This window comes from Colius striatus, chromosome 8 (genome assembly GCF_028858725.1).
Source record: "Colius striatus isolate bColStr4 chromosome 8, bColStr4.1.hap1, whole genome shotgun sequence".
NCBI classification, from domain to species: Eukaryota; Metazoa; Chordata; class Aves; order Coliiformes; family Coliidae; genus Colius; species Colius striatus.
In genome coordinates, this window is record NC_084766.1 from 19471305 (window position 1) to 19485516 (window position 14212).

The window sequence follows — 14212 nt, forward strand, 5'->3', positions numbered from 1 at the left end:
TGGCTAATAGGGAGTTGAATATGGACCATCTCTTTTTGCAGCAGCAGAGTTTTCATCAATTTATGCACATGTGAAACTATGAACTCAGTTTCTTAATGAGTGAGCCGATACAATTTGAGGGATGGTTTGTCTGTATGTTTTCAAAAGAATGTCCTTTTCTTGTGACCAGAAATACCTAATCAAACGTTCCACAGGTATTTAAGTATGTGTTTAATTCTAGCTGAAGTGAAGGGCATGTATATGTGATTTTCTGAATAGGAATTGGATGACTAATGTTAAGCATATAAAAAAAAAGCCTGCACAATTTAGGCCAACCTTCCCCTTGCCCCAAAATTATAGGTTTCTATTGAACTGAATGGTAAAACATAGAGACCAGAAAAAAGAATTATCTGGACCTGAAGTTTACATTTAGTTACAGTTAGAGAATTGCTCTGAGGGATAATAAAACCTTGATCCTAGTCAAATGAATGTGAAGTATATACTGGTTTATTTCTATAGTGAGCAGTGTTTGGCCTTTCCAGCAATCCATGTGTGAATTTATAAAACACATTTCGAATAGAAAAACATGAACTAATTTAAAAAAGGAACCACAAATATTTGCTTGAGGAATCAAATAAGAAGGATGAAAGTATGCTCCTTAATGGCCACAAGATAACTTCACAGAATCTCACTCTTTACCTTCAAAAAATACACTAGAGTATACAAAGTACAAAAGCAGTTTTAAAAGCAATTTTTTATGTGTACAGAGGTTTTAGGCAAAGTGCTTTAAGAGTAGAATCTGGTCAAGCTGATTTGTTATCGTTGCTTCACAGCCCTCAGACTACTGTCCTTTGAGAAAATAAGGAACATAAACCTTCCTGACTTGCCTCAGAGTTTTTCTATTATGAAGTAATTTAAACGTAAAGCAATAAATATCCTATCCAACACTACATGTAATCACTACAGCATGAAATTAAACAATTCACCTAGGTTGGGAAAGACTCAGAAAAAGATGGCTGTATCATTAGACAGTTCACATTATAAATCTTTCTTTACCTTGGTGAAAATTCATCTGGGAGGACAGTGGTGAGGTGTCCGATATTTTCTCATGCAGTCTTTTCCTTAAGACATGACTTCTGTTAAGCTGAAAGTCTGGGCTGTCTTCAATGACTACCTGCTCTACCTAGAAGACAGTGGTACTGTAAGTCAGTGTCATATAATATGTGGACTTCAGACTCTCATACTGAAGCAATCTTTGCCCTCTGCTTGTCAGAGGTTGCTGATTTGCTAGGTATAAACAACCTTACCTTCTGAGATTAACACAAAACAATTTTGTTTGGCTTTTGAAAGCTTCATGCTCTCATGTTAATCATGTTTAAGAGGGCACACTCTATTACAGCAAGACATAGGTTAATAGTGCAAAGGAAAAAGGTAATCTCAGAATGTTTATGGATACTAGCTGAGAACAGAAAAAAACTGCAGTGTATTTTCTCGCAGTTTGATTCAGCCCATGGACAGAAAATTTTTGTTGATATTTTGAATCTTGAAAAAGACAAGTCCGTGGTCGGGCTTTATTGCACTGCAAATATTGAGTTCCACTCAAATTCTCAATATTATGTAAATATGATTTAATTTCACAAAGAAAGTCTGAAATCAGAGCGGCAATGGGAAAATCTTCTGTGTAAAGTCCATTTCCTTTGGCCAACATGAAGTCTCTAAAGGTTATGGTTTCTTCAGTATTAACTAAAGAAATAAAGATACTGTAAGCACAAAATCTGATTTTGCATCATTTCCCAGGAGTGACAGTGGTGTGAGACATGGCTTCATTGTCTCATTTACCTGTACACATGTGTACTCACTTCCCTGCTTAGAAGTCTAGAACCTTAATTCTACTTTCTTAATTCATCCAAGTAATTATTTCAGGCAATTGCTCACCTGTATGACATTTTGCTGCTCACCTCTCTCTCCAAAGAAAAAGAAATTAGAGTATGAGAGTAGTACCTACCTCATTGTCACTTCCCACAGCAAACTGGACCATTTTCTTTATGTAGACTTTTGCTGGTAAGGAAGCAGACTCCTTCTGATGTGCCTCACATGCCTCCAGAATTGATTCAGGAGACAGTCTTTTATGTGGCAGATCTTCACATAGTGTCAGCAAGAGTGTGTGTAGTTGGTCACTCAGCTGGAGGGACTAAGTCAAAATGATGGTACTGTTAAATGATACCTCCAAGTGGTCTGAAATCTTGTGTAACCTGTGACCAATTTCTTTAAGCCTTTCACTCTGGGTGAAAAACTTCCTTTAAACTTTGGGGAAATTGCAGACAGGCAACATAACGGCACTAAATGGAGCCTTTAATGGGATTTGGGATAGCCTTGGAGGGAACTGGCATGTACAAGGAGGGTCATCAGCCTATATAAGGACTATTTGGTGACAGACAGCAGCTCAATCTGCTCCTCAGTTTTGCTAATTAATCTGTGAGTCTTAAAGATTCATGAAAGTAAGACATGTGGCAGCATTAGCTTCAGAAAGGTGAGGAGTTATACCAGCCAAAACTGTTGCCATGGAGAGTAGATACTGAAATTTTAGAGTCATTTAGCTTACGGCCTTTCTTTTAGATCATGTATATCCATAAAAGAGAGGTTAAATCTACTAAAACCTTGTGCTCTTCAAATCAAAAACATGCAAGCAAAGGCATGGATGTAGAAATTAAGCAAAACGTGTACTACAAATCTTCGAAAGAATTCTGGGTAAGCAAGAAAGACAAAGTTTCAACTATCAGAGATGTTCATAGATTTTTCTCAGAACTAAGAAGAGTTACTTAGTTTTATTCCAGCATTCCATTTTTGAAAAAGTACATAAATGTGCACAGCAATACAATCATGCTGATGTGATGTTTTTCTTTTAGTTCTCCCTATTTTAGAATCATAGAATCAAGGATCATTACGGTTGGAAAAGACTGTTAAGATCATCAAGTCCAACCGTAAGCCTAACACTGCCAAGTCCACCACTAAACCATGTCCCTAAGTACCACAACTGTACATCTTTTAAATATCTCCAGGGATGTTGACTCAACCACTTCCCTGGGCAGCCTATGTCTTATTGTAGACTCGGAATAAATGATCTTCACTCTTGCAAGCAAGAGACAATTCTTAATGGGAACAGCTCTGTTTTTTTTTAAGAAAATTTTTAAAAAATAAATAAAAAAGCGAAAGTAAATATGGGGCCTAAATAAATTACTTATCTGGATGAATTGGTATTTTTTGTGAAGTCTGGACTTTCAAGCTTTCCAATCCTTTTTAATAGTCCAAAGCATAAAGCCCATCTTCAGGTTATGCTACTAAATCTTTGATATAAGGTTTCTATATAATAAATGAGTCTAAATAAAAGAACCAAAAAAAAATCATGTTACTGGCCTGATTTGGAGGAACCTGGTAGTCTGCTGACCAATAGAGAGTCATTCCTAAGGAATACACCAACATCTGTCAAAGCAGAAAAAGAAACCATTTATGAAGTGATCTCATTAATGTTTACAAATAAATAAAAGATGGGTGTCAGGAGGACGGAGCCAGACTGGTCACAATGATGTCCAATGATAGAACAAGGGACAGCAGGTACAAACTAAAACATAAGCAATTCCAAAGAAACGTAAAGAAAAACTTAACTGTGAGGGACAGAGCACTGGAACAGGCTGCACAGATGGATTGTTGAGTCTCCCTCTCTGGAGACATTCAAAACTCATCTGGACGAGTTCCTGTGTGACCTACTCTAGGTGGTCTTGCTCTGGCAGGGGGGTTGGACTAGATGATCTTTCAGGGTCCTTCTAGCTCCTAAGATTCTGTGATTCTGTGATTAAATACAGAAATCCTTGTACTATAGAGATCATCTTTTCAATGTCTTTGGTTACAAACTGGCAGAAGCCAAACATATTTTTTTTTAAATAGTAGTCTAGAGGAAACATCTAAAAATACAATAGTGACTCTTGGCTTATGGGCTAGATAGCATGCATTAAGGGTTGTTCAGACCGAGAAGCTAAGCAAGGCTGCCCTCTATCCAATGATGCCATAAGTAGGACAAGACATTTGAACTCCAGTCTTAGTTTTGAAGCTCTCCCATTGGTGATTAAAGCTCTTCTCTATTTGTGGGACTTACTAGCAGTCATGTCCGTGAAGAGGATTACTGGTATAAGGGACATCTTTTCTAAAGCTTCATGTTTCTGCATAGTGTCTTTGTGAGAAGCTGTGTGGGAGTCTGAACTGCGTTCTGCCTGAGGTAAGTATGCACAGCTTACTGTCTCACCAGAGAGACACATTTGACACTGAGAAGAAAAGTCCATTGTCAACACAGCTGAACATATTTCTGACTTCCTCAGAGTGCTTCCACTCTCAGATTGTATAGATAGTGCAGTCTTGCTGTTTCTGGGTTTACAATAACCATATCTGGTCAAACATCACCTTCATAGAAATATTCTTCCTTTCTGGGGGCCTTTGCAAATAATACATGTCTGCAGACCTTGAATACACATGTTAAAAAATGATTTTGATGTTGGTGTATATGTTAATTTCAGGGAGAGCTGCAAGAGATATGTAAATCTAACTGTAGCCTAATTTATTTAGTGTTATGTTGTGATTTTGTCCAGCCAGAGACAAAGAGCCAGGAGGGTGCTCGCTCACTCCCCTCCCTCCCGCTGGAACGGGGAGAGGAATTGGAGAAAAAAGGAAAACCCACGTAGGTTGAAATAAAAACAGTTTAATAGAATAACAACAAGAAGAAACAAGTTCAGGAAAAACAGTTGTAACAGTAAATGAGGATATATACAAAAGGAATGGTGCATGCCACAGCTGCTCACCACCTGGGACTCGACACGACTACTCCCGACTGTCAGCCGAACCCACGGATCTGCAGCGCCCCTCCCGACCAGCTCCCTGCCTATATGTACTGTGCATGACATCAATATGATATCGAATACCTGTTGGCCAGCCTGAGTCAGTTGCCCATGCTGTGCCCCTTCCTACTGTCTCATTGAAGTTAACCTTACCCTAGCCCAAACCAGGACATTCCACTCCTTATTCCATCTAAACAGCACACTTCCTCTCCCTGAAAAAATATGGGCACACACAGAGAGGTATGTAATTCCCTCAGTTTAAAGGCCATCCCCCTAACATTCCCATTGAGTCCATTTAGTTCATAGCTTCAGGTTTTCATTCATCATAAATCTTTCACAGCAGGACATGTGGGGTGTATGTAAGATAGGTCATTGCATGCAGTATCAGGAGTTTGCAGCTGGTCTATTTGGTGTGTCTTGTCTGTAAAGTGAAGGCACTGATCTTGAGGATGTCACTGGGTGCCAATTCCCATTCCACCATTCTGTATCTTGCTTGTCCAGGTCCATCCCTCAGTGACCTGGGTGGTTCTTACTACAGTGTCAGTGATATGGCATAGGGCAACTATGGTAGTGATGACATACAACAGTAAAGTTATTGAACAACTAACATAATACAATTCAATTCATGGAGTTACCACAGAATGGTAGGGGTTGGAAGGGACCTTTAGAGATCATCTAGTCCAACCCCCCTGCAGAAGCAGGTTCACCTAGATCAGGTCACATAGGAACATGTCCAGACATGTCTTGAAGACCTCTAAGGAAGGAGACTCCACAACCTCCCTAGGCAACCTGTTCCAGTTCACCATCACCCTCACAGTGAAATAGTTTTTTCTTATGTTTAAGTGGAACTTCTTGTGTTTCAGCTTCATCCCATTACCCCTTGTCCTGTTGCTAGATACAATAGAAAAACTGCTGCCCCAACCTCCTGACACCCACCATTTAGATATTTGTAAATATTAATAACATCTCCCCTCAGTCTCATCTTCTCTAAACTAAACAGCATCAGATCCAGCAGCCTTTCCTCATATGAAAGATGTTCCAGTCCCCTGATCATCTTGGTGGCCCTGTGCTGGACTCTCTCCAGAAGTTCTCTGTCCTTCTTGAGCTGAGGGGCCCAGAACTGGACACAGTACTCCAGATGAGGCCTCACCAGGGCAGAGTAGAGGGGGAGAAGAACCTCCCTCAATCTGCGGAGAAGGACCTCCCTCAACCTGCTGACCACACTCTTCTTGATGCACCCGAGGATGCCATTGGCTTTCTTGTCCACGAGGGCACACTGCTGGCTCATATTTAGCTTATTATCAATCAGGACTCCCAGGTCTCTCTCTACAGAGCTGCTCTTCAGCAGTTCGACCCCCAGCCTGTACTGGTGTATGGGGTTGTTCCTTCCCAGATGCAGGACTCTGCACTTGTCCTTGTTGAACCTCATGAGATTCCTCTTTGTCCAACTCTCAAGCCAGTCAAGATCCTGCCGAATGGCAGCACAGCCTTCTGGGGAATCAGCCAGTCCTCCTAGTTTGGTGTCATCAGTGAACTTGCTAAGGGTACACTCTGTCCCCTCATCCAGGTCGTTGATGAAGATCTTGAACAAGACTGGCCCCAGAATCAATCCCTGTGGAACTCCACTGGCCACAGGCCTCCAACTCGATTCTGTGTCACTGATCACCACCCTCTGGGCTCTGTCATTCAGCCAGCTCTTGATCCACCTCACTGTCCACTCATCCAAGCCACACTGCTTGAGCTTTCTGATGAGGATGTTATGGGAGACAGTGTCAAAAGCCTTGCTGAAGTCAAGGTAGATGACATCTGCTGCTCTCCCCTCATCTAGCCAGCCGGTTATGCACTCATAGAAGGCCATCAGGTTGGTCAAACAGGATTTCCTCTTGGTGAAGCCATGTTGACTCTCTCTGATAACCATCTTATCTTATCCTATCCTTCATATGTTCAGTGATAGCATTCAGGATGAGTTGTTCCATCACTTTTCCAGGGATGGAGGTGAGGCTGACTGGCCTGTAGTTTCCTGGGACTGGAGTGACATTGGCCTTTCTCCAGTCCTCAGGCACTTCGCCTGTCCTCTATGATTGTTCAAAAATGATGGAGAGAGGCTTAGCAATCACATCAGTCGGCTCCCTCAGCACTCTAGGATGCATCCCATCAGGATTCATTGACTTATGAGCCTTAAGCTTGGCCAACAAGTCTTTAACCTCTTCCTCTTCCACTGAGGGCAAGTCCTCTGCTGTCCTGGCCATCCTGTTATCCTTGCTGGACTGGGCTTCCCGAGGGTCAGTCTTGACGGTAAAAACTGAAGCAAAGATGGCATTCACTACTTCAGCCTTCTCTGCATCCTCAGACACCAGGGCACCCTCAGCATTTAGCAGTGGGCCCACATTTCCCCTCATCATACTTCTGCTGCTGAATGCTTGAAAAATGCCTTATTACTGTCCTTAACATCCCTGGCTAAATTTAATTCTAGAAGGGCTCTAGCCATCCTAGTTGCACCCCTGCATGCCCTGGCAATGTTCCTATACTCTTCCCAATAAGCCAGCCCCTGTTTCCACCTCTTATAGATGGCTGCTTTCTGCCTGAGTTGTCCCAGCAGATCCTTGCTCATCCATGGAGGCCCCCTACCTCCTTTTCCTCCTTTCTTGCACATTGGGACACACTGATCCTGGGCTTGGAGGAAGTGGTGTTTGAAGACTGACCAGCTCTCATTGGCACTTCTGTCTTCTAGAATCATATCCCATGAGATCCGTCCAAGTAGATCTTTGAAGAGGCCAAAATCGGCTCATCTGAAATCCAGGGTCACAATCCTGCTTTGTGTTCTGCCTCTTCCTCACAGGATCTTGAACTCTACCATCTCATAGGCACTGCAGCCAAGGTTGCCTCCAACTTTCACATGCCTAACCAGGCTCTCCTTATTCGTCAGTACCAGGTCCAGCAGCACACCCCTCCTTGTTGTTTCAGGACCCCACTCAAAGTCATTTTTCTTCCATGTCACGTGGTAGAGAGGGCTCACAATCATACTGTAACTTGGAATGTGCATTCTCCAAAAACCCACAACACCTAGGAAAGCTTGTGTTTCCTTTTTGCTAGTTGGGGGATACATGACAGCAATTTTGTTGATCACATCTACTGGGATATGGCAACATCCATCCTGCTATTTTATTCCTAAAAACTGGATCTCCTGTGCAGGCCCTCTGACTTTACTTCATTTAATGGCAAAACCAGCCTTCAGAAGAACTTGAATTATCTTATTCCCTTTCTCAAGAACTTCCTCTGCTGAGTTGCCACACACAACCTCATCAATGTATTACAGGTGTTCTGGGGCCTCGCCCTTCTCCAGTGTGGCCTGGATCAGTCCATGGCAGATGGTGGGGCTGTGTTTCCACCCCTGGGGCACTCAATTCCAGGTAAACTGAACTCCCCTCCAAGTGAAAGCAAAGTGGGATCTGCACTCTACTGCCAAAGGGATTGAGAAGAATGCATTGGCAATATCAATGGTGGCATACCATTTGGCTGCCTTAGACTGCAGTTCATATTGGAGTTCCAACATGTCTGGCACAGCTGCGCTCAGCAGCAGTGTGACTTCATTCAGGCCATAATAGTCTACTGTCAGTCTCCACTCTCCACTAGACTTTTGCACTGGTTATATGGGGCTGTTAAAGGGTGAGTTTTGCTGATCACCCCTTGGCTCTCCAGTTGGTCAATCAACTTATGAATGGGAATCACTGAATCTCTGCTGGTGAGATATTGCCGCTGGTGCACTGTTATGGTCGCAATTGGCACCTGTTGTTCTTCAACCATCAGCAACCCCACAACAGAAGGGTCCTCTGAGAGGCCGGACATGCTGGACAGTTGTTCAATTTCCTCTGCAGCTACACTAAAGGCCCACCAGTACCCTTTTGGGTCCTTAAAACACCCTCTCTTGAAGTAGTCTATGCCCAGGATACACGAAGCTTCTGGGCCTGTCACAATGGAGTGTTTGTGCCACTCATCCCCAGCTAAATTCACTTCAGCTTCTAACAGGGTTAGCTGTTGAGATCCCCTTGTCACTCCAGATATACAAATGGATTCTGTGCCTTTACAGCTTGATGGCATCAGATTGCATTCTGCTCCGGTGTCCACTAGAACCTTATATTCTTGGGGGTTTGATGTGCCAAGCCATCAGATCCACACTGTCCAATAAACTCAGTTGTCCCTCTCCTCCACCTGGCTGGAGGCAGGGCCTCCCTAGTACTAGCCATGGCAGTCATTTCATACTTTTTGTAGAAAAGAGCTAAAAGTCCCCTCGAGGGGATCAGAATTGAGATCAGCCCTTCTGTTCTAGCTAGGGGGCTGCTCACTGGAAACTGGAACAGCAGCTTTCCAGGAAAAATTGCTTCTTGTAACCATTTTTCCCCATACCCCCTGTGCCCATGCCCATAAGTCCAAAGTAAGGTGCCCATGCCACTTGTTCATATTCTCTCCCTGGTCTTGCAGGTAAAACCACAAAGCACCTCGTGGTGTGTGCCCTCTATATTCTCTCACTTGAACAGAGGGACATCTACTCCTAATAGGTGAAGTATGGATTTGGGCAGGTAGAGGGCTGGACATATCTTCTTTGAATTGGCGGAGCTCTTGTGACATTTTCTCCACAGCTGAAACAACAGCCTGTAGGGAGGAAGACAGACTTCCTTCATATTGCTGAAGCTGAGCACCCACTTCCTCCATCATTTTATCCTTGCCTTCTTTCCAGGAGATGACTGCCAATGAATTGGCATAAGATGATGGTGCTCTTTGTAGAAATCTTCACCACATAGATTGTGTGCACTGGACCTCATCTGGGTCTGTTTGTGACTGCTCATTATAAATCACTTCCATCACATCAAACTCCCTCAGATACTGGATACCTTTGTCCACTGTGGTCCACTTGCCTGGGTGGCATATAATGTCTTCTTTGAAGGGGTATCTTTCCTTCGTGCCTGAAAAAAGTTGTCTCCAGAGGCTGAGGACCTCTGTCTTCCAATTGCCTTGTCAATACCGCCATCCTGGAACAAGGAGCCCAGCTGCCTGGCTTCTCTGCCCTCCAAGTCTAAGCTGTGGGCCCCATTCTCCCAGCACGAGAGCAGCCAGGCGACAATGTGCTTGCTTAGGTGGTTACTGTAATCCTTTCGCACTTCTTGCAGTTCGCTCAGGGACAAGGACCAGGTGATTATCTCTGGCTCTGACTCTTCCTCCCACTCCTGTGATAACCCTGGTTCATCTTCATCCCTCACAAGGTGAACTGATTTTTTTGTGTATTTCTTTTTCTGGACAGGAGCAACTGACACTGGTACAGCTTGATTCTCTGATTCAGAAACTGTCTGCTGTTGGATTCAGGGCAGCAACAATGTCAGTTGCCTTGGTTTGAATAGCCACAGTTGTTGCTAGGGTGAGGTTCCAAATCTGTGCAAGTAAAAAACCCTTCCTATACCTGTTCATATTCTCCTGTATGTCAATCCTCCATAGCTACCCAATCTCATAACAGTCTGAAAAACAAATTTTGCAACCCTACTCAAGAAAAACACTCCATCTAGAGGACAGAACAATAAAACCACCATGGCTGGAATATCCGAAGTGTATTCCAAATTGTCAAAAGCTATTGCAGTTAACCTGAATGAGTAAGGGAGGATGGAAAAGAGGGAAAAATTATGTCCCTCCATTTTCTCCATGAATTGAGTGTCATTATTGTTACTAAATTCTGAGAGAAAATGTCCAAGTTACAGAAATTACAAGAAAGTCATGTGCAAGTACTGGCCTAGCTCCATACCCAGTGATACAACCATACCATAAGCCAATATCAAACAGTATGTAAGAATGAGTGCTTTTGTCTGTTTTCCAAAGGCAATAAACACTATCACAGAGAATATATAGTTCATATGAGAAATTATTGGCCAACACCATGCAAGCATATAAATCAACATTGTGACCAGCAACTTTTTAAACTAGTATCAGAAATGTACACAAGAAATTTGTTTCAGCCCACTCTGTCTTATTTCAACCCTGTGTGCCCCACATTGGGCACCAAATAATGTCATGGTTTTGTCCAGCTGGGGACAAAGAGCCACGAGGGTGCTCGCTCACTCCTCCTCCTCCAGGAGGAATGGGGAGGAGAACCGGAGAAAAAGGGAAAACCCGCATAGATTGAAACAAAAACAATTTAATTGAACAACAACAAGAAGAAACAAGGCAAAACAGTTATAGCAGTAAATGAGGGGATATACAAAAGGAATGGTGCGTGCCACAGCTGCTCACCCCCCGGGGCCCGACACAAGCACTCCCAACCAGCAGCTGAACCCGTGGTTCCACAGCGCCCCTCCCAACCAGCTCTCTGTCTATATGTACTGGGCATGCTGTCAATATGATATCGAATATCTGTTGGCCAGCCTGGCTCAGCTGCCCATGCTGTGCCCCTTCCTACTTCCTCATCAAAGTTAACCCTGTCCTAGTCCAAACCAGGACATGTTATTACAAATGGAATTTGGCAGTAGATACCTGATATGTTGTGCTAAAACCTGCAAGCTTCTATTTAGAAGGTACTGTCAATATTTATTTTGTGGTGTACCTCACCTTTGAGAGACTGATGCGTTCGTTTTTACTTTGTTTGTGGAGCAATTCTGGTGCACTGAAAGGGACAGCTTCCATCTGAGATGAATTATTTAGGAAGGACAAATTTCCTTCAGCAGACAGTAGTACCGACCATGGACATATCACACAGATGGCGGGGTCTGAAAAATGATGAAGATAATGGTGTTCTTAGTGTTGAATTCACTGTGCTCAGAAAATCATATTGCTGTTATCTCACCTGCATGGCCAAACCCACCACTGAAGTTTCCCGGAGATGTACTCAGCAGTCAGTGGAAACATGTTCATTTATGACCAGCTGATCTCACTCACATAATTTCACTCATATAAATAATATATTGATTTTAAATAGAGCCTAAGGAAACACAGAATTGCATCCCATGTGCAAATTCTGGAGATCTTGACATTTTTGATAAGTCTTTTTATGCAATGCATAAGAGAATTATCAAGAAAGCAGAACACTCCTTCCAGTAAAGCATGAATAATTTGAAGCTGGCCTTTGCAAAAGACTTAAGTTAGCCTCCATAAGTTGCATGACTGTGGTACAAATCTGTTCTCTGTGGTGATATTTTTTGTTATGTTTGCTGCTTACAGTCAGTTATCTCTGCATTTTAGTAATCTCTCTTTCACGGTGTATTTTGTCTAACAAAGCCAAGTGAGTTTGACAAAAAGTCAGTGCCAGGAGACATTATCTTTTTATTTCCACCATATAGCTGAAGAAACTGATGTTGAGCCCAGCTTTGATGACTACACCATGTCAGTCAATGAAAGCTCAAGTAGCAGTAGAAACAAACTTCTCAAGTCCCAGCACTATAATCTACTAAGCTTTTCTTTAAGTGGAAATATCTTTTCCAACTAACCTGAACTTTGAGATGCTTTTTTACTAGAATTCAAATACAAATACTATTCAAACTAAGACTAGTTTCTACCAGTAATGTGAACAGTTATGATATTTTGGCATTATTCAGTTCTGTTAAAAGAGAGGAGATGTCTCAAACAGAAGTGTTTTCAAATGAGAAATGTAGACTCCTAAACTTGACAAAGTCCTAAGGACACTAACAGGCCTTAATGACTCTGACGAGCCTCACTTTGTACCTACCCCTGTCGTCTGTTCATAGTCCCAGGCTCCAGTTAAGATGAGCCCAGGGCATTGAGTCCCTGCATGATATATGGTGTAGGAATGCCTGTCTCTTGCTCAGTCACAGCCATGTCTTGTCTGACTATGGACCTCATTGATCCTCACCCACAGACTGGCTTCCCAGCTTTACCTCAAACTTGCCTTGTCACTGTGGACTTGCCTAGTGATTGTCTGATCTTGGTTGCCCACATCAGGCCTGATCTTGATTCAGCTTCCCACCTTGATGTTGCACCTGACCTGTGATGCAAACTTATGTGATCGTCTGGATTCTCAGCTGTCAACTCCAGATCTGGCCTGCTCACCATATTTGGGTACGCTCTGTTGCCATTGTTATCATGCTTGGGTCTGGGTTCCCTGACCCTTAGAGAACAGCTTGCCCTTGATATTCCCTGAAAAAATGTGTTTGGAGATATTTCAATAATAGACTGGATTCTTAAGATTCTGTGATTCTTGTAAAGGGCTGAGTACTCTATAAAAATGTCATTGCAGCCATCTACTGATTTCAGTCCCAGTGATGTGAAGCAGGAGTGGAAGCACAAGGATGTGTTGTCTTCTGCAAACACTTTGCACTTACATAAATATGTTAAATGAATTTGACTAAAGACATTGAAGTGATTTTATTAAAATACTCGCTTTAAAAGGAATGATAAAAAGAATCTAAGATGAATCTGTTTACTTCAGAAAGAGGAAAAGCTGCATTAACTATGGCAATGTTTAGATATAGGGTTCCTATAATTACAGGTGGGTTTTAAGAAAACAAAAACCAAATAAAAGTTGCCTGTTGAATCACTCTTCAGTCTAGACCATGAGAACAGAGACCATTCAGATCTCCATAGGAGGAAAGTTCAGAAATGTACCCTAAATGCTTTGGTATTATAGCATTTCAAAATTATTTTTAAAAGGCTACTTAGGTTTTATGGATGATGACCTTTGCATCAAGAAAACAAATGGTAGAAATGGGTAAAATGTTAAGCTCAGAACTCATGTACACCTAGGAGGTTTGTTAACCCAGAGGAACCAGAGATTCTAGACTTAAGGTCTTAAATTCATCGGCTAGCCTCCTCTTTTGCTCCTTCCCCATTCTCTGTAGTATTGTATGCAAATATAAGTAGCATATGCTGGGAAATTTGTCTCTTTAGGAACAGATTATCACCTTATACTTTAACCTGGATGAGGATTACTTGGTCTTCTGTAATGTTGGCCAACTAATGAGTGAGTGTATTTGTCTAACCAGTCAAATATGCTTGAAATGCTGCTATAGCAAGTGGAGCTAACTACCACCAGATCTAGCAGGCTTTATTGCATCAAGCACAATGAAGCACAACACAGTACAAATGCAGCAGTCCTAGCCCTGAGAAGAGGCTGATTGCAGAAACAATATAGTTGTAATTAAGAGATGGGTAGTCAGAGACATGCCTGAGTAACAGGGGTGATGCTATGCAGAGGCACTTCACCTTCACTGTCCTCCAAGAAACTGGAGCACTAGGGATTCAGCTTCAGAATGAGTTTAACTCAGCACTACTTCTGGAATTGACCTCTCTAAAGGCTTGTTTGATAATCCTTGAACTTGACCTATAGACCTAAAGTTTGTTTCTACATCTCTACTTCC

The 14212-nt window shown here is 42.4% G+C and overlaps 1 protein-coding gene across 1 annotated transcript in view; it reads right to left on the minus strand.

Moving 5' to 3' along the window:
* Window positions 1–14212, minus strand: part of FRMPD2 (FERM and PDZ domain containing 2) — a 61403-nt gene that overhangs the window by 42718 nt on the left and 4473 nt on the right. The window contains exons 4-7 of the mRNA XM_062001700.1: window positions 11451–11608; window positions 3394–3459; window positions 1981–2170; window positions 1036–1158 (exon numbers count right to left, since the gene is read on the minus strand). Of these exons, the coding sequence (XP_061857684.1) occupies window positions 1036–1158; window positions 1981–2170; window positions 3394–3459; window positions 11451–11608 (537 nt within the window). The remainder of the gene's footprint in view (window positions 1–1035; window positions 1159–1980; window positions 2171–3393; window positions 3460–11450; window positions 11609–14212) is intronic.